Consider the following 26,712-nt stretch of genomic DNA (forward strand, 5'->3'; position numbering starts at 1 on the left):
CAGTTCAAAGTCTGTAATATAGGCTACATAAAATTAAAATGAGAATGTAATATAATGTTGTGAGTTCTCTGTGTTTAATTGTCGTTTTTCAGTCGCGGTTAGTCAACACGTTCGTAATAGGAAATGTCTAAAGCCTGACCACTAACTGCCTCTTACTTTCTCAATGAGATCATTTACTAGTCCTGCAATCTGAGATATGGAGTTATTCTTTATTATCCAGTCAGGCATTTCTTTATGCTGTGGCCCTGAAAAGTATTTTGGAAACTTAAGCAACATTTAAACATTTATCAAAGTCATCGCAGCAGAAACTATGAAGACCAACAGAGATCTTCTGGAAGTCAGTTCCCCTCGAGTTCACACAGGGGTTTGCACAGGTCTTTCAGTGTCTCATTTATTTTTATTTTTATTATGAACATCAGGCCTACCTCTATTGCTTTATCATTACAAACCAAATCACTGTCAAAACAATCTGTACTGTATATAACGCGCTATTAAATATAAAGGTGACGACTTAAATCCTTACAGAAACACTGTAGCTATAGTACGCATCAGTGAGGAAGAACCAAAGAATTCGCCTGGATAATGGAAAGCATGTGTGTGTGTGTGTGTGTGTGTGTGTGTGTGTGTGTGTGTGTGTGTGTGTGTGTGTGTGTGTGTGTGTGTGTTGCGTCAAGCGCGCTGCGGGGGCGCGCCGAAAGGCGAGGTCTGGGAACACGCTAATAAAATGTAGTTCAGAGAAAAGATCAAGAAACATAAACCGAAATGTCTTCGTGTTTAGTCGTAGTTTCTGCGCTTCTCCTGACGCTTCTGATAGTGTGGATCTGCGGACACTCGCGGAGAAGGTGAGATCAGCTCCAGATCATTCACTACAGTTTCACTCTTGAGTTATTACAGTTTTTAATAACTTAATGAGACATACCACACATATGATAAGGTGTGTTACATCTGCTCGTAATGTTACTGCAGCTTAATGTTAGACTCACTCAATTAACAGACGAGATTATATAAAAAATATAGAATATTAATAAAAACGATATGGTGAACAGTCGTTAATTATGTTAAAACGTGTGGCTTCACATCAATAGACGGATCACAATGTATTATATAATGAAAATATCAGATCCCGCTCTAAATAGCTTTGTTAAATTTTTTTTTGTTGTTGTTGAGTTTAACTAATTTGACTTGACTTGTCAAACAGTGAATTTCTGGACTTGCCGATTAACTGACTCGATTCTGATTGGCTGTCAGTGTTTTATCGGTCAACAGCTGGGGGAAAAATCGTTCCGAAAGTGATCCCAACGATATCGTTTCTCTATATCGTTATCATTATAGCTGTGTTGTGAACCCTGCTATTCTTTAATATGGAGAACGATTTTTAGAACTATCGTTATCTTTATTATAGGTAGGCTATCGTCTCTAGTGTGAACAGGCCTTTAGTCTTGTCCGAACTGAGAACATTTCTCCACACTATAAGCCCACATCAAATGTGACGATTTATTTCTAAAAATACTTTGAGATGTCCTATGATTATGTGATTGTGTGAGATGTTGTGTGATCGCAGGCGCCCCGGGGAGCCTCCACTGGTCTCTGGCTGGATCCCAATCATCGGAGTCACTCTGGATTACGCCACAAACCCTTTAGGCTTCTTAAGAGAGACGCAAAAGAAATATGGGGATGTTTTCACATGTGCCATTGCTGGGAAATACTTCACTTTCGTCACAGACCCTTTTTCTTTTTCCACTGTGGTACGGCAAAGCAGAAATCTTGACTTTAAGAAGTTTTCTCTTGGTGTTTCGCGCCAGGTAAGTGATGAAACAAGCCTGGACTTTTATGATCTCCAGTCACATGTACATTTTCATCTATGGTTTCTTTGTGATTTCTCTTTCAAAGCCGAGTAGCTTTAGGAGACCCTAGCACAAATCTCCCTTTGTTCCCTTTAACAACTTAAATATTAAAGTCTCCCTGTAGTCAATAATTTTATCCCTTAAAACTCATCTTTGATCACCAAAATGATATTTTTAAATGTTTTTGTCCTTGAAAAAAATTCTTCATGCCTTAAAATATCTTGAATGTAACTCAACACCCTTTCCGCGCGGTTCTATGAATATGCAAATAAGCCACTCCTCCACTCACTCACTCAGCTCAGAGATCCACTGGTTGACGATCACACGTTGATCTGATTGGTTACAAGGTAGTTTGTGACGTCAGAAACACCAGCGATTTCAAAGCGTGTGTTTGAGACTGTCTTTGGTTCACTGCAGTTTTAAGGAGGAAATACTCAGCAATGCTGTCGACTTATGAACTTACACATGCTTTGTCTTAAAGCATATTAAAAACACCACAGAGACACATAAACAACATTAAAAGCTGGAGTTTCACCACAGGGGGACTTTAAAGAAATCTGATTTGTGATTTTGCGTTCTAACAGGTGACACTTTAACCCAAATATGTATCTAAGCATGTAGACATCTGTGGATAATCTTGATTCACATTCGTATTTCAACATGCTTTTAACACAAGTCATTCAACCCATGAAAAGTTGGAAAACACACCAGGAAATTCTCTTTTTAAATGGGATAAAGTGCATCAAGTTACTGATTACTGTTTTCCTGATAAGAAAGCATTGGGTTACTGGCACAACCCAGGCTCTCTGTAAACAGAGTGAAGCATTGCATTATGGGAAACACTTCAGGCGTGAGATCTGTTACACCACGTCTGTCTGAAGGGCACTAATCAGAGCTCATCATAAGGTGCCCACGTTAGTATGCTAGTCAACACATCAAAATAAGTGTACTTTAAAGCCCCCCTCTGTAGTCAATAATTGTATCCCCTAAAACTCATCACCCATATTTAAAATAAAATTTCCTTGAAAATAATTCTTCATGCCTTAAAATATCTTGAATGTAACTCAACACCCTTTCCTCATTTAGTATACGCGGTTCTATGAATATGCAAATGAGCCCCGCCTCCACTCACTCACTTTAAGTACACTTAAGTGCCTTTTATGTTATTAAAATACTTTCTGCAAGTACAGGTTTTTGAAAATATACTTTTTAGATTTGAAGTACGCAACAAGTGCACATTCAACACAATTAAGCACACTTCTTTTTCTCAAGGGAATCTTGAACTTGACACACACACACACACACACACACACACACACACACACACACACACACAGAGCAATTATCTCTTCTCTTTCGTACAGGTATTAAACAATAACATTACATTCCTTCTGTCTGAGCTGCAGTTGTGACAAGCTTGTTGAAGATTGCATGTCTAAACTAGTCATGCAACGCTGAGCTCATGCTATAATGAGCAGTGAGAGCTTTATATGAACACTGGCAAACTGTGGCGGGGGTGACCTCTGACCTCTGAAGGGGTAATCACCGGCTCGTGAGTAAAAGCAGAGCCCGTCTACGGAGAGCATGGCCACTCCCTATTAAGTCCTATTGTACCGAATTTTGGTTGTAGTTCCACCAGAGCTCCACTGGGGGTGATCGCCATGAGTGCAAAATGAATGGGAGTCTATGGAGCTAGACGGCTAAATTTGTCTCTTTCACCCGATTGCCGTTGAGAAATCTCAGATTTGATTGTAGATTTTGCAAGTTCAACATGGGTTATAGGTCTAAAGTTTAATGAACGAGTACTTATGTCCTTTCGATATCTTACAGGTTGAGTTGTTGTTGTCCATAACACGCTGGCATTCTGCTAATGACTGATTACGACCAGAGATACGGCTTGATGGCATTGTGGCATTGTGTTGTGTGTTTACCTGTGTCAGCTGTGTTGTGTGTTTACCTGTGTCTACCTTTGTCAGCTGTGTTGTGTGTTTACCTGTGTCAGCTGTGTTGTGTGTTTACCTGTGTCAGCTGTGTTGTGTAGTTACCTGTGTCAGCTGTGTTGTGTAGTTACCTGTGTCAGCTGTGTTGTGTAGTTACCTGTGTCAGCTGTGTTGTGTGTTTACCTGTGTCAGCTGTGTTGTGTAGTTACCTGTGTCAGCTGTGTTGTGTAGTTACCTGTGTCAGCTGTGTTGTGTAGTTACCTGTGTCAGCTGTGTTGTGTAGTTACCTGTGTCAGCTGTGTTGTGTAGTTACCTGTGTCAGCTGTTTTGTGTAGTTACCTGTGTCAGCTGTGTTGTGTAGTTACCTGTGTCAGCTGTGTTGTGTGTTTACCTGTGTCAGCTGTGTTGTGTAGTTACCTGTGTCAGCTGTGTTGTGTAGTTACCTGTGTCAGCTGTGTTGTGTGTTTACCTGTGTCAGCTGTGTTGTGTAGTTACCTGTGTCAGCTGTGTTGTGTGTTTACCTGTGTCTACCTTTGTCAGCTGTGTTGTGTGTTTACCTGTGTCAGCTGTGTTGTGTAGTTACCTGTGTCAGCTGTGTTGTGTGTTTACCTGTGTCAGCTGTGTTGTGTAGTTACCTGTGTCAGCTGTGTTGTGTGTTTACCTGTGTCAGCTGTGTTGTGTGTTTACCTGTGTCAGCTGTGTAGTGTAGTTACCTGTGTCAGCTGTGTTGTGTGTTTACCTGTGTCAGCTGTGTTGTGTGTTTACCTGTGTCAGCTGTGTTGTGTTTACCTGTGTCAGTTGTGTTGTGTAGTTACCTGTGTCAGCTGTGTTGTGTGTTTACCTGTGTCAGCTGTGTTGTGTGTTTACCTGTGTCAGCTGTGTTGTGTGTTTACCTGTGTCAGCTGTGTTGTGTGTTTACCTGTGTCAGCTGTGTTGTGTGTTTACCTGTGTCAGCTGTGTTGTGTAGTTACCTGTGTCAGCTGTGTTGTGTAGTTACCTGTGTCAGCTGTGTTGTGTAGTTACCTGTGTCAGCTGTGTTGTGTAGTTACCTGTGTCAGCTGTGTTGTGTGTTTCCCTGTGTCAGCTGTGTTGTGTGTTTCCCTGTGTCAGCTGTGTTGTGTAGTTACCTGTGTCAGCTGTGTTGTGTAGTTACCTGTGTCAGCTGTGTTGTGTGTTTCCCTGTGTCAGCTGTGTTGTGTGTTTACCTGTGTCAGCTGTGTTGTGTGTTTACCTGTGTCAGGAAACAACTGTCTGTATCAGTTGCTCTGATGTAACTGATGCTTCTGTAGCGTTTCCCGCAGATACCGAGAGATATTCTGAAAGAAAACTCGTATGAGGCGTCACTAGGCCTATTTTAGGAGGGCTTTAATCCCCCTAAATTTCTTAAAAATGTTTGTGTAACTCCGTAATATGTTCACTAATTCGTGATCGCCTCAGTCCCTTTAAAGCAGGGGTTCTCAAACTTTTTGAGTGTGTGGACCACTATTTGTAATCAAGAATTTTCGCGGACCACCTCATAATACACATAATAAAATATGTCTACACACAGTCCTACCTGAATTAATCCGCACCTCTAAATAGGCTTACTAGCACTAAAACTATAACTGGTCATCACATCACAGGCTTGTTAAAGGAAAGTTTACTGCACACAACGGCTGCCACATATTTAATTTATTTATTTAGGCTACTCAAGCGCCCAGGGCATAATCAGGTTCATTTGAACAACAGGCTTATTTCCATAGCAATGTAGTATGAAATCTATACAGTAATAAGAACACTGGAATATAGTCAACATTTCAAAACCGTTGGCGATTTTAGGGGATTATTATTATTAATCTTCAGAGTTTTACAAGTCCTCAAAAAGTTTGTCCACTTAACAGCACATCTGCAAAACATTTCAGAAACGCGAGATCAAGAAACTAACTGGAAATTAAATAATAACAGGCCTTATTCATTCCATTTATAAACATTTCGTTTCATATAAACTGCCTATGCCTAACTGTGCGTTCACACACCGGACGCGAATAGCGCGTCAAATTCAAAAAGGGATTATGTGAAATTCGCGCCTGCCGCGTCTAGTGATACGCTTGACCTCAATTCGCGCGTCAAGAGCTAAATTGACGAGCGTAAAAACAAAAGTTTGAAGCGAAATTTCGTCCGTTGTGAACGCACCATTAAAGGCTAGGCTATGCGTGTGATGTGATAATGAGAACATATTTGCCTCTGCCCTTTTCTCTTCAGAGAACCTGTTGCTATCCACCGAACCAATGTTGTGGTTCTAACGGCACTGAACTTGAATGTCACGGCCGAACACCACTAGGCTATTTTAGTAATCACACAATAACTTGACAATTTAATTAAAATGTTATATCAATATAGGCCTACATATTCTTTTTACTTTTCTTTTTTTATGGGAATTTCCTGGTAAAATGAAGGTAAAAAAAATATTATTTTATATTTTATTTAGCCTTTCCACGGACCACCTGCAGTACCCTCACGGACCACTAGTGGTCCGCGGACCACAGTTTGAGAATGGCTGCTTTAAAGGAACACTTCGACTTTTTGGGACTTTAGCTTATTCACCGTATCCCCCAGAGTTAGATAAGTCCATACATACCTTTTTCATCTCCGTGCGTGCTGTATGTATGTTTGACGCACCCACCGCTAGCCTAGCTTAGCGCAAAGACTGGATATAAATGGCTACAGCTAGCATACTAATCCCAATAAGTGACAAAATAACGCCAACATTTTCCTATTTACATTTTGTGATTTGTATAGTCACAGTGTGTACAAATAACAAGGTCATATGAGACACAGCCATTTTTTAAACGTTTAAATACTGGGAACTATTTTCTCAGAAGGCGAAGCACTGCTACTTGGGCGGAGTGATTAGTGCAGCACCAGAGAAGCGCTGTGGTGAGGAGCAGAGAGTTCGCTCAGAGTTGGAGTAATAGAGTCAGCAATTACTAGATAGTAAATGCAAAGTTTACAATCATGGGTGTTCGCTGTATTGTAAAGAGCTGCGACAATAAACAGGGGAGACCAGGTAATACCATGATGTTTCAAAGAATTCCAACCAAAAACGCTGACCTGATGAATCAATAGCTACTTGCTCTGGATATAGATCCAAACACACCTGTAGACATCATCAAGGACTATCGCGTTTGCTCAGAACATTTCACTAAGGACGACTATTTTGAAAAGAATTTAATTTGCCACACGGACCATGAAACGTGTGCTGAAGGATACGGTCATCCCATCCATAGTGAAGACAGGACAAAGTGGATCACCTGCGGCTGCGGTAAGTGTTCCGTTATGTTTTTAGATGACTAGCCTACTGTTACAGTGCCATTAGCTAGATGTAATGTAACTTTAGTGACACTATTACATGAATAGTGAATAGCTCACTACTATTACAGTTGTTCCCGGGCTCCATGTGTCCCCTGTAATGTTAGTATTGTGTTGTCACAAACGCGCTCTATCGCCCCAGTAACAAATAAGCGGCGCTAAAGGTAACTTTCAGGACTGTAGCCTTCAACTTGCTAATTCATTGGAGGGGGAGGGAGGGGGGGAAGTTTTCATTTTTGAGAAACAGTGACCTTGTTTGTGAAATAGTAGGCTACTCCCGTTCTGATTTTCCCCTCTACCTCAGTCTGTTCGGCATCTTGTCTATCAGCTTCTGTAGCGAATGCTACTCTTATAGATGATAAGGGCTGGTTTCAGGTGTGTTTAGCAGTGTACTAGGTGTGTCGGTCAGAACACGACAGAGATGAGTGATCAACTTGAATGGTTTATTATGACAGGTATGAGAAGATGAACATCAGAGGGGGGAGCCAACCGTTAACACACATTAATCAATAACTCTGAGGGACAGAGAAGGAGGCTTGTAGACCGTAATGGGCTTTAGGAGCGTTTAGGTGAAAGCGAGTGTCAAGCGATCATAGAGATGTGGGCACAAGGGGCACAGTCTTGATCCGATGAGAGTGTAACGTATGAATTTTGCTGGTATTTTGATGTGGTTTCCCTGTAACAGACAAAGAGCAGCACTCTAACAACAGCAACACTATTGCACATTACTATGGTAGCACTCTTACATATGCCACATTATCATAGCACTAATATACAATCTATTGACTCCTCCCCTCATACATGAACATAATAATGCATGAACACAAAATATAACGTCATATTGACAAGCATTATGTTACTTTTAAACTCACAATTATATCTTCCATCGTTTACTGTTATTATTTATCTACATGAATTATTTTAACATCATCTATGAACACTGTAGATCGACATATAAGTTATGAGGTAAAGCACGGATGAATTGGCATCGTGCCATAACAGCACACAGCCGATAACTGCATCATAACACAACGAGCCTAGATCAGCAAACCGTACTCACTCTTATAAGACGCACAGAAGCACAATACACACTCAATCCGAGGCTGATAACCAATATTATTCGTCTTCTCCAGCGCCCGTGGATGAGATAAACTGCCGTCTGAGGCGATATGCGTTGCTCTGTGAGGATTTGTTTGCTTCCGCGCTTGTGCGCACGTAACGCTTTCATAATAAAAGTCCCCAAATAATGTCTAGCGCTACAACGCTCTTAAATCTTCACAGCCTTTTGCACAGCCGCCCCCAAATTGCGTGCAATTTGCTCACGTAAAAGGCTTATCCTAAATTTGAAACCGTTGGAGGGCATTCCTCATCCTCCTCAGCATCTGGGATGACTGGAAGAGTAATAAGCCAGGCAACTGGCCGGGTATACACTTTATCTTTGACTTGCACGTCCGCGGATCGCACATGACCATCCGCACTCGGATGTACTTTAACCACCCTGCCAACTGGCCAAAGTGCCCTGGGAAACTGGGGGTCCACCAACAGAACTACTGAATCCACTGTCAGATCAGCTGGGGCACCATGCCACTTCTGCCTGGATTGGAGGGTTGGCATGTAGCACCTAATGAACCTTGCCCAGAAGTGATCTGCCATAACTTGGCAGTGTCGCCATCTCCGCCGGCTTAGTCCCTCGCTCTTAGGGTAGACAACTGGTGGTAGTGCTCCATCAAGCCGCCCCATCAGGAGGACATTAGGAGTCACGGCATCCAAGTCAGCAACACTGGATGAGGTATAGCCCACAGGTTTGGTATTCAGTATTGCCTCTACCTCCAGTAAGATAGTATGTAGTACCTCCTCAGAGATAGGTTGAACTCCTATGACAGTATACAGCGCAGTCTTGACAGACTTGATCTCCCTCTCCCATGTTCCCCCGAAGTGAGGAGCTGCGGGGGGGTTGAAGTGGAAATCAATCTTCTGCTTGGCTAGGAGTCGTTGGAGGTCTGGAGACATGCTGTTAAAAGACTCACGGAGCTCCTTCTCTCCTGCCTTGAAGTTCGTACCCTGGTCGGAATAGAGTTCAGCTGGAGTCCCTCGGCGACCGATGAACCGCCTGAGGCTCATCAGGAAGGAGTCTGCGTCCATACTATGCAGGATGTCTAGATGCACCGCCCGGGTGGTAAGACACTTATAGATGATACCCCATCTCTTTTCGGAGCGTCGTCCGATTTTGACTTGAAAAGGCCCGAAGCAGTCGACACCCGTAGAGTAAAACGGCGGTTTGTATAAGCGTAGACGAGCCACAGGTAGGTCGGCCATCTTCGGGACCAGCGGCTTAGATTTCCACCTTCGGCACTCCTTGCACTGGTGTTGCACCCTCCGAACTGCCTCCCTGCCACGGAGAATCCAGAAGACCCGGCGCATCTCTGCAAAAACCCGCTCAGGACCCGGATGACAGAGACGTTCATCGTAGTCCTGGATAAGGAGTTTTGTTGCTGGATGCAAAGGGTCCAGGACAATAGGATGTTTAAATGCAGGGTCCAACCATTCGGCACGTCGGAGTCTTCCTCCAACTCGTATAATTCCCTCGTCGGGGTCCAGCTCCGGGGACAGGGTAAGGAGACGACTACTTCGAAGTACCGCTTTCCCTGCCTTCAGGTGACGCAACTCCTCCGGAAAGCACTCAGCCTGAACTCTCCGGAAGATGGTCAGCTCTGCCTGCTGGTAGTCTGCTGCTATCAAGGGCTCATCTTGGTCTGCCGCCCCATGTACCTCCTGTGCTACAGCCTCAACCATTTCCTTCCAGGACTCGTATGGCTGGCCCAGGTGGGTCTCCTGTCTATCTGCTCTAGATATCACTCCACACGAAGCAGACTTCTTATATTCTGTGACATCCTCTTCTGGTACCTCTCCTGGTGAGGATGGCCATTCAGCAGGTCCCTTGAGGAGGAAAGAGGGCCCTTGGCTCCAGCGGTTAGGCACAGCTAATTCGGCCAGAGTTTTCCCACGGGTCACATCATCTGCTGGGTTCTGCGCCGAGTTAACATAGCGCCAGGTACTCTCTCCTGTCAGCTCCTGGATCTCGGAGATACGAGTGCCTACGAAAACCTTATAGCGACATGACTCCGACTGCAACCAGGTTAACACTGTTGTCGAATCACTCCAAAGGATTGTCCGATCCGTCTTCAGCGTCAGTTCTCTCTCCAACGTCTTCGCCAATTGGGCAGCTGTCAAGGCACCACAGAGCTCGAGGCGGGGAATGGAATGCCGTCGCCGGGGTGCTACCCTGGACCTAGCCGCCAGGAATGCCAGATGAACCCGTCCCTGGGTATCCTCTGTTCTCAGATAAGAGACTGATCCATAGGCCCTTTCCGAGGCGTCACTGAACACGTGGATCTGTCTGGAAGCAACCATCTGATCGGTTAGAGCTGGAGTATAGTGTCGGGGTAATGAGATGCGGGGCAGCAGGTGTAACTCTGATTCCCACTCCTTCCATGCTTTCTGCAGATCTTGAGGGATAAGGGGGTCATCCCAGTCACGCGGCTTGTCCCACATGCTCTGGACGATCATCTTAGCGCGGGTCGTGTAAGGTGCAATGAATCCCAAGGGATCATATTGTCGGGCGAGCACCTTGTAAACATTCCTCATTGTGAGTGCTCCATACTCTAGAGGTCGGCTCTTGTAACCCAAGGTGTCTGTCTCCCAGTGCCAGCTAAGCCCGAGGGCTGGTTCCGAAAGTCCAGGTTCATCGTGCGAATGGCTGCCGGACCTCCAGGAGGGCCCATTCTCACCGGTTCAATCGGGCTAAGTAGATGGGGGTAGTCAGCACCAATTAACACGAGAGGCTTGACATGATCGAATGTCTCGAGGGGAAGATCTGCCAGGTGCCTGTACTTCCTCTTCAAGCTGGCAATGGGGTAAGAGTGGTCCGCTAAACCCAAGCGTTGAGAGGTGAAGGCCTCCACTATATGAAATGTTTTCTTTGGATTGGTAGAGGACGAGATCTTGAACGAGACAGCGGCTCCCTTCAGAGTCTGGACTTCCTGCCTAATCGTGCGGAGAGCGAGGTCCTCAGGCTTCTTCTGTAAGCCCAATTTATAAACTGCCTCGGGGAGGAGCATTGTGCGCTCTGAACCATCGTCTAGAACTGCGTAAGTGTCTAGTGTCCTGTCCCGGTTGCGCAGGAGAACTCTAACGACTTTCAGCAGAACACGAGAGTGGGCTGATGGTCTGTCCAGGTAGAGAACCTCAGTACTAGTGCTCACCAGACAGCTTTCAGCTTTCGGAGGCTCAGCCTTGGGGCGTGCATTGGCGTCATGCAGTACCCTCAGATGCTTCCCTTGACACACCTCGCAGAGTTTCTTGAGGTCACATTGCGCTGCCTGATGTGCTCTCCCGCATCTCCAACATCTCTTATTAACCCTGATCCACTCTATGACTTCCTCTTTGGTGAGTCTCTGAATCACTGGACACTTATTCAAGAAATGCTCTGTGTCCTCACAGTATGGACAGTAGGGCTTTGATTTGCTCTTCCATTTTGGCGCAGATGAGCTCTGACCCTCTTGTCTCAATCCCCGATTCGACGGATAGCTCTCTGCTCCATGTAGCACTGTAGCTGCTGGCTTGCTGCGTCGCTTCTCGACTCGGTAGCCTGACGGCCCCTGGGTACGGATGTCTGAAGGGTTATCGTAACCTTGGCACCACGACTCGTATCGAAGCCATTCCGCCAGGTCGAGCAGTGTGTGAGTGTGTCCGGGACGATGGAACATCTGACGCCTGAAGTTCGCTCTCATCTCCATTGGAAGCTTGGTGAGGAGTCGGGCCACATGTGAGCCACATCTAAGCTCGACTTCTCCATCTGGGCCCAGTGTCTTTAACATACCCACAAGTGACTGTACATGCAGGGAGAACCTCTCAAAAGCAGATACATCTCCTCTTCTGATCTCGGGTGAATCCATCACTGCAGCGATCCTCTGCAAGGCCACATGGTGCGGCTGACCGAACTTCTCTGTCAAGGCTGCCATGGTGTCAGTGTATGGCCTAGGCGAGTTAATAAAGGAATCGGCAATGAGACAGGCCTCTTCAAGTTTTACATGATCCACCAGAATCTGGTACTTGAAAAGCTCTGTAGCGTCGGTAGGTAAAAGGTTTGTTAGGGCTAGTTTAAGCCGAGAGAACTCCATCGGGTCCTTATGGATGAAGAAAGGAATTCTTGGTGCTGGCCCCCTGTACTCTCCTCCTCCCTGAGTCAACGATGCTGGCGAGAACTGCCTGCCTCGAGCAGTGTGTAGTTGGCTTGAATCATACCTGGCTGGGTACTGCCTTGAGAATTCCGCATCCGGGCGATACATACTGGGCTGCGAACGTGAGATGGGCAGGTAGGGTTCTGGCCCCGGGGCGTAGGACCGAACATCGTACTGATCAGGACCTCGTTTAGGCTGAGGGGGGTTTAAGCTACGAGGGGTAGAATGTGGCCGAGTATGGGCTGTGACGCTGGAAGTCACACTGTCCCTCATTAGCTGTAACTCGCTCATCATTCGGTCTATCACGGTGACCATACGCTGCTCCTCGGCAACCGCAGACGTTGGAGGGTATTCGAACGAAGGCCATGGTGGAGGTGGCAGTCCTTCGTCATACTCCTCTTCCTCTAACACTAATAAGTCACCCGGTAATGGAAGAGGTGGCATTGGCCATTCCTCTGAGGACGGATCCTGCTGAGCTGCTCCTAGCACTCTGGCTGAGGCTGTTAACTCACCCGTATCCCTTCTATCTTCATGAGGTGAGGCTAAACTGTACTGCCTGCTCTCTCGATGTAGCATGCTCTGCCCCGCTCCCTCTTCAGAGTAGGGCAAATGGGTATGTTGCCATCCTAGGGTGTCGTGAAAGCTCTCCTCTGAGCTGGGGGGAAAATCATCCTGTACATTGGGGAGCCTACTCCACTTCACATGAGGCGGTGTACTCCACTCATCCCCTCTAGGCGTATGTGTTACAGGGCTGACATGTGGTGGGCCACGTATCTTCGGTCGCACTGCACTGACCTCATAATCCTTCAAATATGATGGCTGCCTTAGCTGCCGTTTGGGCCGAGTGGACCATGATGCTTCATCACTCTGCTGCATATTCCCAGCACAGCTGCGTAATCCGGCTCGAAGGACCAAAATGTAGCGAAGGCTACTCTTATAGATGATAAGGGCTGGTTTCAGGTGTGTTTAGCAGTGTACTAGGTGTGTCGGTCAGAACACGACAGAGATGAGTGATCAACTTGAATGGTTTATTATGACAGGTATGAGAAGATGAACATCAGAGGGGGGAGCCAACCGTTAACACACATTAATCAATAACTCTGAGGGACAGAGAAGGAGGCTTGTAGACCGTAATGGGCTTTAGGAGCGTTTAGGTGAAAGCGAGTGTCAAGCGATCATAGAGATGTGGGCACAAGGGGCACAGTCTTGATCCGATGAGAGTGTAACGTATGAATTGTGCTGGTATTTTGATGTGGTTTCCCTGTAACAGACAAAGAGCAGCACTCTAACAACAGCAACACTATTGCACATTACTATGGTAGCACTCTTACATATGCCACATTATCATAGCACTAATATACAATCTATTGACTCCTCCCCTCATACATGAACATAATAATGCATGAACACAAAATATAACGTCATATTGACAAGCATTATGTTACTTTTAAACTCACAATTATATCTTCCATCGTTTACTGTTATTATTTATCTACATGAATTATTTTAACATCATCTATGAACACTGTAGATCGACATATAAGTTATGAGGTAAAGCACGGATGAATTGGCATCGTGCCATAACAGCACACAGCCGATAACTGCATCATAACACAACGAGCCTAGATCAGCAAACCGTACTCACTCTTATAAGACGCACAGAAGCACAATACACACTCAATCCGAGGCTGATAACCAATATTATTCGTCTTCTCCAGCGCCCGTGGATGAGATAAACTGCCGTCTGAGGCGATATGCGTTGCTCTGTGAGGATTTGTTTGCTTCCGCGCTTGTGCGCACGTAACGCTTTCATAATAAAAGTCCCCAAATAATGTCTAGCGCTACAACGCTCTTAAATCTTCACAGCCTTTTGCACAGCTTCCAAAGTTTGTAACTCCTCGTCTGTGTATTCTGGCTCAAAACGATATGGTTCTGGATCTTGGTTTGATACCAAATAAAAATTGACCTCAAAGTCAGCCATGATTACGAATCACGTTCGCTACTAGCTAGTTAGTCACGTTGGTTTTGTTGACGGAACGGCGCTTCTCGGGTGCTGCGCTAATCACTCCGCCCAAGTAGCAGTGCTTTGCCTTCTGAGAAAATAGTTCCCAGTATTTAAACATTTAAAAAATAGCTGTGTCTCATATGACCTTGTTATTTGTACACACTGTGGCTATACAAATCACAACATGTAAATAGGAAAATGTTGGCGTTATTTTGTCACTTATTGGGATTAGTATGCTAGCTGTAGCCATTTACATCCAGTCTTTGTGCTAAGCTAGGCTAGCGGTGGGTGCGTCAAACAGACTTACAGCACGCACGGAGAAGAAAAAGGTATGTATGGACTTATCTAACTCTTGGGGATACGGTGAATAAGCTAAAGTCCCAAAAAGTCGAAGTGTTCCTTTAAAACTCAAATGAAAACGGCAGCAGGCTTAGGCTCTTCCCCGTATTTTAGTCTGTGTTATTCAGTTCTTCAATCCACAGAAACGCAGCACCAGAATCAAAAGCAGAGGACAATGAGTGTGCATTTATTGATAGATTGTTAGGATATCTGCATCTGTGTAGTGCTTTGTCATAAATGCAGTTTACATAATATAATGCAGGTGCAATTCAAGACGGTTTTACATTCACTGGATAAACAATGGATAAATGCAACATAGTGTCGGCCCAGATCCGGCCCACATCTGGGCCGTGTGGAAGCCATGAGTATCAGATCTGGGTCAACACTATGATGCTGTCTGGGATGTAAACCTAGGTTTGATCTTGATTCTCTTGTTTGTCTGTTTGTCTCTCTCTTACACACACACACACACACACACACACACAAGGTCTTCGGTCACGCCAACTTCAACGATCCGCAGTTCAGTGAGAGTTACAGGGAAGTTCACAGCTTGTTTCGACAGACTCTTCAAGGCCCGTCTCTACAGGAGCTCAGCGAGTCCATGCTGTTCAACCTACAGACGGTTCTGGACCGAGAGAACGAGTCCATGCTGTGTAATCCACAGACGGTTCTGGACCGAGAGAACGAGTCCATGCTGTGTAATCCACAGACGGTTCTGGACCGAGAGAACGGTTCTGAACACCAGTGGCTGGAAGAAGGTCTTCAGAGCTTCACGAACCGCATCATGTTCGAGGCCGGGTTCCTCACGCTCTTCGGTAGAGACCCAGGGTTCCTCCAGGCCGGCAGAACACGCATGCGAGAGTTTCTGGCGTTCGATCATGCGTTCCCGTTCCTGGCAGCTGGCGTTCCCATCGGATTGATCCCGCGAGTGTGGAGAGCGAGAGAAGCTTTAGCCGAGGAACTCATGCATGAAGAACTTCACCAGCGGAAATGCATCTCGGATCTGATTCACCGCAGAATGGAGGCTTTTAATCGCATGCATTTGGATGAAACTGGAAAAGCACGAACACATGTGTGTATGTTATGGGCGTCACAGGCTAATACTCTTCCTGCGGCTTTCTGGAGTCTGTATTACACACTCAGGTAATCACATGTATAACACAAATCAGTGCATGTTAAAATATGTAACAGCATTAATGCTGACAATGAAATGTGTTATACTACAAGCTCATCGCTGATAGCAAAACAAAAAAGTCAATAATTTTATCCCTTAAAACTCATCTCTGATCACCAAAATGGCGTTTAAGAAGTTTTTCCTTGAAAAAGAAATGTCTTCATGCCTTAAAATATCTTGAATGTAACTCGACACCAATTGCCTCATTTAATATTCGCGGTTCTAGGAATATGCAAATGAGCCCCGCCTCCACTCCCTCACTCAGCTCAGAGGTCCACTGGTTGACGATCACACGTTGATCTGATTGGTTACAAGGTAGTTTGTGACGTCAGAAACACCAGCGATTTTTTTGAGACTGTCTTTGGTTCACTGCAGTTTTAAGGAGGAAATACTCAGCAATGGTGTCGACTTATGAATTTACACATGCTTTGTCTTAAAGCAGATTAAAAACACCACATAGACACATAAACAACTTTAAATGCTGGATTTACACCACTTTAAATCAGAATGATAGATTGTCTCAGACTCACTATTGGCCCGTTTGATGATAGTGAACATGAATGGAGCGTAAGCCATTTGTGTGTGTGTGTGTGTGTGTGTGTGTGTGTGTGTGTGTGTGTGTGTGTGTGTGTGTGTGTGTTCTGATCCTCAGATCTGCGGACGCTCTCACCGCTGCTCGCTCAGAGATCAACAGCGTTCTGTCCGGCCAGAAATTAAACAACCAGAACCAACGAATCGAGCTTTCTGGAGAGCAGCTGGACTCTATGACTGTATTAGGTCAGTGATTTCTTACTCTACTCGGATATCTAAGAAATGTTCACGTGTAATTGTCATGATTGATTACTTTGTATCGTGATTAGGAGTGTCTTGGAATTTTGGTAACTTCATTTTCTAATAACTGCGCAATGTAATCTTGCACTGTTGCAGGTTTGATTACGTTGACGTTCTTTTTTTGGGCTCCTCCTCTCTGATAGAGAATTTTTTATATATATAAATATGGTTTTGAACAAGGAGGACGTTGACCTCTAGGGGGCCTTCGGGAAACTGAAGACATTAAGATTTATTAGGTCCCTCCTAGTTGTTTTAGACCTTACTGACAAGCATAACACTGCAAAAAATGCTTTTCTTACTCAGTATTTTTGTCTTGTTTCCAGTCCAAATAACTAAACATTCTTAAATCGAGATGAATTTACTAAAGTAGTCAAATTCCATGAGATAGTATGTCTTGTTTTCTGAAAAAAAAATTATAAAATTTAAATGAAGTGAATTTTGCTTAAAACAAGCTAAATGATCTGCCAATGGGTCAGAAAAATAATTTTATTTTTCTTATTTTTCTTACACCATTGGCGGATAATTGTGCAATACTGAAGCGATATCACGCTCGAAATGAAACCGTTAGTCTGATTACTGATTACTCGACCTGCTGTCTCGGGAATTGGTGTTGCCTAATAGCACTTATTGATTAATTTTTTATTTGAATTAAATGTGATATCTAAATGAAATAAATGTTTGTTTTTTTCAGAGAGTATAATCGAGGAAACTCTTCGCCTGTCCAGCGCCTCCATGATGATCCGCGTCGCTAATGAAGACTTTACTCTGACGCTGGATTCGGGTCAGAAAGCCGATATAAGGAGAGGAGATCACGTTGCTCTTTACCCACAGCTCATACACCTGGATCTCGAGATCTACCCCGATCCTACAGTATGTGTGCAAACTTATGTCAAATAAACATTCTTTTAATCAATGAGGTTTTAGACCATTTATGTAATGTTGGGAGCAAGATAATGCAGATGGAATCGTGTTCTCTTACGAGAGGTTCTCTCGTATTGCGTAAGTAGCTTACGCTGCGGGAAAAGTCATCTTTCTCGAGATATGAAGCCAAAAAATTATCCTTAATTTTAAAAAATTTGTCAACGCAGTGCAGCAGCACGCAGACCTAGAGCAGGCTAACTAGCGTGCTCATTGGCTGCTCTGCCGCAACTGCAGCAGCCTACCAGTGAGCCTGGCGTGACGTCACGCCCAATGGGAGCGCTCAGCGCCCCCACGCGTCACGGCCCGTCAGAGGGGCGTGGCCTAGCTTATAAAAGGAGGCTCGGAGGCTGCTTTCTCTGGTTTTTGTCTCTTCAGCGAAGCTCTCCGCATCGCTGAACTCTGAGGAAGCCGCCGTCGAATCCAGCGACCTGCAAGCCGAGGATTCGCCTGAGGAAGCCGGCCGTCTTCGCTGCCTTCAGCATCCCTGCCTGCTTCGCTATCCGGCGATTATATCCTTTCATTGCTATTATGCCTTGCATTTCTTGTAAAGCTCCGCTCAGCGACAGAGACCGCCACGTTATCTGCGTTCTCTGCCTGGGCCCGGACCACGCAGCCATCGCCCTCTCTTCGGGCGGCTGCGAACTGTGCGAAGAACTGCCGATGTCTACCCTGCGGGCTCGACGCGCCTTGTTCGACGCCCCCGCTGTCTCTCCGTCTGCCTCCACTGGGCCGCGTAAGAAGAAACGCCGCTCTCAGAGGCCACCGGAACCTGCAGCAGTAGCTGAGCGCTCGCCGGAGCCTCTCCCGCGAGCCTCGCTATCTCCTTCTCCTCCTCTCCTTCCCGACGCGCAGCGGCCGGCCTTTGCCCGCACTGCCGTCGCCTCAGAGGATGAAGCGGACCACGCTGCTATCGCAGACAGCTGCTCTATCCTTGCCTCGGACAGCGAGGAGTGGTCGGGTTCTCACCGCTCCTCATCCTCAACACAGGAGTCTAGCCGGTCCCGCTCCAGTGTCGACGCGGAACTTCTCCGCCTCCTCACCAAAGCGGTCGACCAATTGGGACTCGACTGGTCCCCACCGAAGGCGCCCGTGCCCAACAGGCTCGACGGGTGTTTTCTGCCTAGCCGCCGCCAAGCGCCTGCCTCTAGGTCAGCACCCTTCCTGCCCGAGCTCCACACTGAGCTCTCTAAGTCGTGGAACGCCCCGTTCTCCGCTAGACTCCGCTCTCCGGCCTCTTCGACTCTCTCCCAAGTGGACGGAGCCGCCGAGAAGGGATACGCACAAATTCCCCCGGTTGAGGAAGCTGTGGCAACGCACCTTTGCCCGCCATCCGCCAGATGGCGCTCAAAGTCTGCCCTGCCGTCCAAGGCCTGCAGGACCACTTCAGCCCTCGTCGGCCGCGCCTTTGCTGCCGCCGGCCAGGCCGCTTCCGCCCTGCACTCCATGGCTGTGCTTCAGATCCTCCAGGCCGATCTCCTCCGCGAGCTGGAAGAGAAAGGCCCAGATCCAGATTCACTAACGGACCTGCGCAGCGCGACGGACCTAAGTCCGCTGCACAAGCCATCGGAAGATCTATGGCCTCGCTCACCGTCACCGAAAGGCACCTTTGGTTGAAGCTGGCGGACATGAGCGAAGCCGAACGCTCCGTGTTTCTCAACGCCCCGCTCTCTCCCTCCGGTCTTTTTGGCCCAGCGGTCAGCGGGATCGTGGAGCGTTTCTCGGAGGTACAGAAGGCGTCGCAGGCTATGAATCTCTTCCTGCCCCGCCGTGCGAGCTCCTCTGCAGGCCGCTCTCAGCAGCCTCCTGCACGCAGCTCATCACAGCGCTCTGCTCAGCCTCCATCCTCGCAGCGACGACAGGGCGGCCGCCCTAGATCGCGCTCAGCCAGCCGCCACAGACCGCCTCCCCCCCGGGGACCTCGGCCCAAGATAGCGCTGAAACATGAGCCCGCGAAGTCCTCCTAGCAGCCGCAAGGAGGAAAAGATGGCTGAGTCCCGCCGCGGCCGGACCGCCATCAAAGCGCCCAGCTCTGTCAGTCCCCTCAGAAAAGGCTACTGCAGCAGCTTACATCGCAGCCAACGAGCCAGTAACACAACTCGCTCGCCTGCACACAAACGCCGTTTTCACGGCGACCCAGAGAAATCTCAGAAAGAGTATTGTTTTGGGTTTCCCGGCTCACGCCGAAGGTGTCATGAGTGTAGAATATGTGCCCACACCCCTGTGTTCACCACTACACACAAACACGATCTCCCCGGTAACGCTCACAGAGCGCACTCTCATAAAGCGGCGCCGCCCCATCTTCTCTGGTACAGGTTCCCCATCCCGCGCAGCGCGGCGATCTGAACCCAGAGACCATTCGACCCCTAGCAATGCGTGCGAAAGCATGGCAGGCTATCCAGGGCGTGTCAGAATGGGTGCTGAATACTATAATGCACGGCTATTCGCTTCAATTCGCTCGCCGTCCACCGCGCTTTTTAGCACGGACCGAGACGAGAGTGAACAAAGAAGTGGCGCATCTGCTTCAGGCAGAAATAGCAAAGCTGCTGCACAAGGGGGCTATAGAACAGGTGCATCCTTCTCTGAGCGAGTCGGGCTTTTACAGCCGTTATTTCCTCGTACCCAAGAAGGACGGAGCGCTAAGACCTATTTTAGATCTGAGACATTTGAACAAAGCTCTCATGAGACGGCCGTTCAAAATTATTACAACCAAGCAAATTCTCGCGCAAATTCGCCCGGGAGACTGGTTTATCTCTCTCGATCTGAAGGACGCATATTTTCAGATCCAGATAACACCCCGTCACAGGCCATTCTTGAGATTCGCCTTCGACGGTCGGGTTTATCAGTACACCGTCCTGCCGTTCGGTCTATCTTTGGCACCCCGTACATTTACGAAGTGCATGGACGCGGCTCTCTCTCCCCTGAGAAGACAGGGGATGCGGATACTGAACTATCTGGACGACTGGCTAATTCTGGCGCAGTCAGAGACAGAGCTTTTGTCTCACAGAACAGCGCTTCTCAGCCATCTGGAAAGCTTGGGTCTCTCAGTCAACTGGACCAAGAGCTCATTAATGCCCCGTCAGTCAATTTCCTTTCTCGGGATAGAACTGGACTCGGTGGCTATGACGGCCAGATTGTCAGAGCAGCGCGCGCGCCGCATTCGACATCTCGCCGCGTCTTTCCAGACAGGCAGTCAGGCTCCGCTGAGGACATTCCAGCGAATCCTGGGGCATATGGCTTCAGCTGTAGCGGTGCTCCAGCTGGGCTTACTGCGCATGCGCCCGCTACAACGCTGGCTGAAAGCGCGAGTGCCTCACCGAGCCTGGACTGCCGGCAGCTTACGAATCAGGGTGAATCAGGGCTGTGCTTCAGCCCTCCAGCCCTGGCTGGCGGCCGAATGGTATCGCACAGGAGTGATGATGGGTGCTGTCTCACACCGGGAAATTGTCTCGACAGATGCGTCCAACCTAGGTTGGGGAGCGCTCTTCGAGGGCAGACCGGTCTTTGGCCATTGGTCAGACCAGGAGAGTCGCCTTCATATAAACTGTCTAGAGATGCTGGCGGTCGAGAACGCGCTCAAGCACTTCCTCCCATACCTACAGGGTCACCATGTACTAGTCCATACGGACAACACGTCAGTGGTGGCTTATGTGAACCGTCAAGGCGGTGTCAGATCCAAAAGGCTCTGCACCCTGGCGGAACGCCTCCTTGTGTGGGCTCAGCACTCACTGCGCACGCTGAGAGCCGCGCACGTGCCGGATCGCCTGAACGAGGGTCCAGACAGACTGTCCAGGGACAACGTTCCCCTGGGGGAGTGGTCTTTGCATCCCCAATCAGTCCAGTCACTGTGGCGCCGTTTCGGCAGAGCGAAAGTCGACCTCTTTGCGTCAATAGACAACGCGCACTGCCCAAGCTTCTTTTCAAAGAGCGAGGACGCGCTGGCCCAAGCCTGGCCCAGCGGCCCGCTATACGCTTTTCCCCCGGTCTCTCTGTTGCCACAAGTCATCAGGAGAATCAGGGAAGCGCGCCACACGGTGCTCCTCATAGCCCCGTATTGGGAGAATCAGACATGGTTCCCGGATTTAATACGGCTGGCAGACACACCTCCCTGGCCGATACCGGTGAGAAGAGACCTTCTCTCTCAAGCCCGCGGCTCGATCTTGCATCCTCATCCAGAGCGCTGGTCTCTGCATGCATGGACTCTCAACGGATACCCGTTGACTTGCCAACAGGGGTTGTGAACACGATCACACAGTCTAGAGCTCCCTCTACGAGGCGGCTCTACGCGTCTAAATGGTCTGTGTTTAATAAATGGTGCACCGCTAAAGGGCTGGATCCACAAGCATGTGAGGTGTCGCGTGTGCTTTGTTTCCTCCAAGAGCTGCTGGATTTGGGCAGGTCCCCATCCACGCTCAAAGTATATGTTGCGGCCATCTCAGCTTTCGCCGACTCTGCGCTGGGCCGCGCATTAGGAAGAAACGAATACATCATCCGCTTCCTGAGAGGAGCTAGGAGGATGAACCCCTCGCGACCCCCTTCGGTTCCTATTTGGGATCTTTCCCTGGTCCTAGAGGCCATGAAAGCGCATCCCTTTGAACCCATGGAAACTGTGGATATGAAATACCTCACGCTCAAAACCGTTTTTCTGATAGCTTTGTCTTCAGTCAAACGTGTGGGTGACCTTCATGCGTTATCAGTTAACGCCTCATGCCTGGAGTTCGGACCTAATGACTCTAAAGTCATTCTCAGACCAAGGCATGGTTACGTCCCCAAAGTTTTGGGCACACCCTTCAGAGCACAGGTCATTTCTCTCTCAGCTTTGCCGGCAACCGGCAGCGAGGTTGACAGTAACCTCCTTTGCCCTGTCAGAGCACTGAGATATTACATTATGCGCTCCCCAGGCGCTTGGAGCAGCTCTCCGTTTCGTTTGGTGGGTGCACTAAGGGTCTCGCCGCCTCGAAACACAGTCTCTCCAGATGGATAGTGGACGCTATCGCAGCTGCTTATGCGTCTAAAGACCTGCAGTGCCCCCTGGGCATCAGAGCCCACTCTACTAGAGGCATGGCCTCGTCGTGGGCTTGGTCTAGTGGAATTTCCATTTATGACATTTGTACGGCGGCGGGCTGGGCCTCCCCCTCTACATTTGTTAGATTTTACAATCTGGAAGTTCCCGCGCTGCAGGCTAAACTTTTATCAGTCTAGATCTCGCGTAGGCCGGCCCACTTCTGTGCGCGGGCTACTGCTGTTGATTTAGCTCTCCTGGTTGAGCTGTACCATACAAGGGTTTGTCAGTCAGACCGGCCGCGCCGCTCTGTATGCCCTATTGTGTGCTTGTGTACTCGCGCTAGCCATCATTTTGGCCGCCTGGCCCACACTCTTTGTGTTCCCCGGACTTCCCTGGGACTCATTCAGTGGATGCTGGGCGCGCACGGCGTTGACAAGGGAGTTCCCGCAGCGTAAGCTACTTACGCAATACGAGAGAACCTCTCGTAAGAGAACGTATCGGTTACCTTACGTAACCTCTGTTCTCTCTAGAAGAGGGAACGAGTATTGCGTAACCTGCCGTGCTCGCGCCACGAGCTCTTTCGCTTCAAGCGACAAAAACCAGAGAAAGCAGCCTCCGAGCCTCCTTTTATAAGCTAAGACACGCCCCTCTTTAGGGCCGTGACGCGTGGGGGCGCTGAGCGCTCCCATTGGGCGTGACGTCACGCCAGGCTCACTGGTAGGCTGCTGCAGTTGCGGCAGAGCAGCCAATGAGCACGCTAGTTAGCCTGCTCTAGGTCTGCGTGCTGCTGCACTGTGTTGACAAATTTTTTAAAATTAAGGATAATTTTTGGGCTTCATATCTCGAGAAAGATGACTTTTCCCGCAGCGTAAGCTACTTACGCAATACTCGTTCCCTCTTCTAGAGAGAACAGAGGTTACGTTAGGTAACCGATACGTTTTTTCTGCATGTTTTGACTGAGTTTTCGCTGCATTTCCACTGTTCTGACCAGCAGGGGTCGCCAGCGTTTCGTTTTGGTTCAATTCATTTAAAGTTACAAACGATAAGTTTCTCCTGTCACTACTGAGAACTTAGAAGGTTGCGTGATATAAGTGTTATAAAGTCAGAATTGTGAGATAAAAAGTCAGACTTTACTTGACAAACTCTAAACATCAAAGACTATTCAACAAGAAAACTACAAGGGACTACAAACATGGCGCAGGAAACAGGAACAGAACAGGGCAAAATGTTTCATACTTCTAGCATCGGTTTGCCCAAAATTATACCATATGTTCCGTTGCACGTTTTATACATCTATGAATTACTTTTAACTCTAGGATAATATGTTTAATGCATGGAATTACTGAACTAAAATGTATGCCAGAGATTGCAGATAATTACCAGCCAGGGCATGTTCCAGTTCTGACTCAGCATGTGATTGTTACCAAACGTGACAGCAGCCAACAACGTTCTTCTGTTTCTAGGAGTTCAGATTCGACCGCTTCCTAGATGAGAACGGTCAACGCAAGACTAATTTCTTCAGGAACGGGCGCCCACTGAAGCACTTCTTGATGCCGTTCGGCTCCGGTGTCAGCAAGTGTCCGGGGCGCTTCTTCGCGCTTAACGAGATCAAGCAGTTCCTGGCCGTGACTCTGTGGCGTTACGATCTCCATCTGTGTGACGCTGGTGTCCCGCTGGATCCTGACGCCCGGCGCGCGGGTCTCGGTGTTCTGCCACCCTCCCGGGACGTCCCGCTCCGGTACAGGAGAAGAACACACACCAGACAGGAGAACACATACCAGACAGGAGATGAACACACACCAGACAGGGGAACACACACCAGACAGGAGAATACACACAGGAGAACACACACCTGACGGGAGAACACACACCAGACAGGAGAATACACACAGGAGAACACACACCAGACAGGAGAATACACACAGGAGAACACACACCTGACGGGAGAACACACACCGGACAGGAGAATACACACAGGAGAACACACACCTGACGGGAGAACACACACCGGACAGGAGAATACACACAGGAGAACACACACCTGACGGGAGAACACACACCGGACAGGAGAATACACACAGGAGAACACACACCTGACGGGAGAACACACACCGGACAGGAGAATACACACAGGAGAACACACACCTGACGGGAGAACACACACCGGACAGGAGAATACACACAGGAGAACACACACCAGACAGGAGAACACACACCAGACAGGAGAACACACACCTGATGGGAGAACACACACCTGACAGGAGAACACACACCAGACATGAGGAGTATGAGCATCTCAGTCTAGAGGACGAGTGAAATCTATGTATAAATGATGACTCCTTTTGTTTGACTGTAAGACTTTCTTTTCGATGGAAAAATATTTTTTTGTAATATCAATAAAAATGTAGCGTTTTGCTCAAATGTGCTCACTAACACAGCAGTAAACTGCTACTCGGCCTACATGTCTACAAAATGAAGAGAAGGGGATCTTATTTGCTGCAATTCAACTTTATCACCAAAACAGAAGATAATCCATATAGTGTAAGGAACATGACAGCTTTGTAAACCAAAGACAACAAACACCAAAGAATTCAGTTCATACACGGTGGTTTAAGAAATGAAAAGCTACACACTCCATCAATTAGGGTTAGAGGAACTGTTGCCAAACACATAATCACTATCAGAGCCTCTAAATATTGCACGTGTTTTTACAAATGATGGTGGAGAAACGAACACATTACTGTAATAAGATGTGGATGTCCTAAATCCCCAAAGAAGTTTGTGCAGAATTGGTTCATATAATTTAATAAAAAAAAAAAAATTACACACTCAGTGTTTATAGGAGGATTAATAAATTAACCAACACTTTGTTTTTAGGTGTGTGTATGTGTGTAAGTGTGTGTGTGTGTGTGTGTGTGTGTGTGTGTGTGTGTGTGTGTGTGTGTGTGTGTGTGTGTGTGTGTGTGTGTGTGTGTGTGTGTGTGTGTGTGTGTGTGTCAGTGATGCGAGGGTCAATGTATAAACAACCCGGACCCGACCGACGTTTTCAACTAACCCGCCCGCAACTCGGACCGCAAAAAAAAAAGAAAGAAAATATTGTACCCGACCCGCTTCCTGACCCGCATTTTTTAAAAGTAGGCTAGTAAATGCATAGCAAGAAATACACATGACAAAGCCAGCACTTTGGTCATTATCTTTCATTATTTCGGCAACTTTGCTCTTTCTGTTTGTGTATTTGCGGAGCTTCCACTCCCCAGTCTTCACCTTTTCTCTTGCCGCCTCCATCTCTACCTGCAGACTGAGCTCGTGCGTCATCTTCGCGCCAGTTATTCAGCCAATAAAGTGTAGGCCTATGTATTTCATAGAAAATTGCATGTGAGCGGAGTGGAGCGGGAGCAAGCGGGCGGATCTTGGACAGAACGCAGAGCGGCATTTTTAAAAGGATGGAGCGTCGCCCTATTTCCCGCTCCAATTTCGCTCCGCGCACACCAAGATTCTGAAGCATGCTCAGTCAAGCCTGACTCAGTCTACTGTTGATGACTGCAAGATGGATTCTATTTTCAGTCAAAACTCGGCTCAATAATGGAGTTCAAAAAGTAGGCTACTTCAAAAAGGAAAATAAGAAGTCATACAGGTGTAAAACTAACTATTATGTGGTAGAAGAAAACGACATCGTTTCAGTCAGTAGGCCTAAAGATTAATTTTGGAATCTAAAAAGACACATCTCTCGAAAACATGCAGTGTGATATGTGAACACGCTGGGAAGAAAGCAAAAGGTTAGCAAATTGAATACGGTAACTTAAAGTGTAGCCTAAATTAAATACAGCGTAAAATGCAAACAATTGATACAAGCCCATTTAAATTGTAATCCTGCGCGCTGCGCACAAGTTCAGTTATAAGAATGTTGTCCTAATAGTTAATTTAGCCTAGGCCTACTTTTAAAACGTTTATGTATATTTATTTTATATTTTTGTTTATATAAATTTTATTTATATTATTAGGCCCATTTATTCGTTTTATTTTACAGCAGTTTGTGTGTACAATGGATATAAGCCCATTTAAATTTTA

General features: G+C 47.2%; 2 protein-coding genes across 4 annotated transcripts in view; one reads left to right on the forward strand and one right to left on the reverse strand.

Moving 5' to 3' along the window:
- The first annotated feature begins 686 nt into the window (after positions 1-686).
- cyp7a1b (cytochrome P450, family 7, subfamily A, polypeptide 1b) lies at positions 687-25,069 on the forward strand. 3 transcript variants are annotated; one of them, XM_082160979.1, is made up of 8 exons: positions 687-842; positions 1,562-1,802; positions 15,204-15,859; positions 16,543-16,667; positions 17,413-17,591; positions 24,108-24,389; positions 24,483-24,503; positions 24,925-25,069. In XM_082160979.1, the coding sequence occupies exons 1-7, from the start codon at positions 763-765 to the stop codon at positions 24,498-24,500; spliced, it is 1,581 nt and encodes a 526-aa protein (XP_082017105.1). In that variant the 5' UTR covers positions 687-762; the 3' UTR covers positions 24,501-24,503; positions 24,925-25,069. The 3 variants fall into 3 exon arrangements, with proteins under 3 accessions (XP_082017105.1, XP_082017104.1, XP_082017103.1); XM_082160978.1 differs by having other exon boundaries at positions 24,483-25,069; XM_082160977.1 differs by having other exon boundaries at positions 24,108-25,069.
- Positions 10,795-26,712, reverse strand: part of LOC309488793 (uncharacterized protein) — a gene marked incomplete at its 3' end in the record, with an annotated part of 264,286 nt that continues 248,368 nt past the window's right edge. Inside the window, exon 2 of the mRNA XM_082157194.1 lies at positions 10,795-13,633. Coding sequence (XP_082013320.1) covers positions 10,795-13,248 — 2,454 coding nt within the window. The 5' untranslated portion in view covers positions 13,249-13,633. The remainder of the gene's footprint in view (positions 13,634-26,712) is intronic.

The sequence above is a fragment of the Leuciscus leuciscus genome (genome assembly GCF_965113295.1).
Source record: "Leuciscus leuciscus genome assembly, chromosome: 2".
NCBI classification, from domain to species: domain Eukaryota; kingdom Metazoa; phylum Chordata; class Actinopteri; order Cypriniformes; family Leuciscidae; genus Leuciscus; species Leuciscus leuciscus.

What these genes read in the sequence shown, in the direction of transcription:
- cyp7a1b (XM_082160977.1), top strand. Translation starts at nt 763, where the DNA reads ATGTCTTCGTGTTTAGTCGTAGTTTCTGCGCTTCTCCTGACGCTTCTG. An exon ending in AGTCTGTATTACACACTCAG is followed by an intron (nt 15,860 to 16,542) that starts GTAATCACATGT and finishes TCTGATCCTCAG; the next exon opens with ATCTGCGGACGCTCTCACCG. An exon ending in AGATCTACCCCGATCCTACA is followed by an intron (nt 17,592 to 24,107) that starts GTATGTGTGCAA and finishes TTCTGTTTCTAG; the next exon opens with GAGTTCAGATTCGACCGCTT.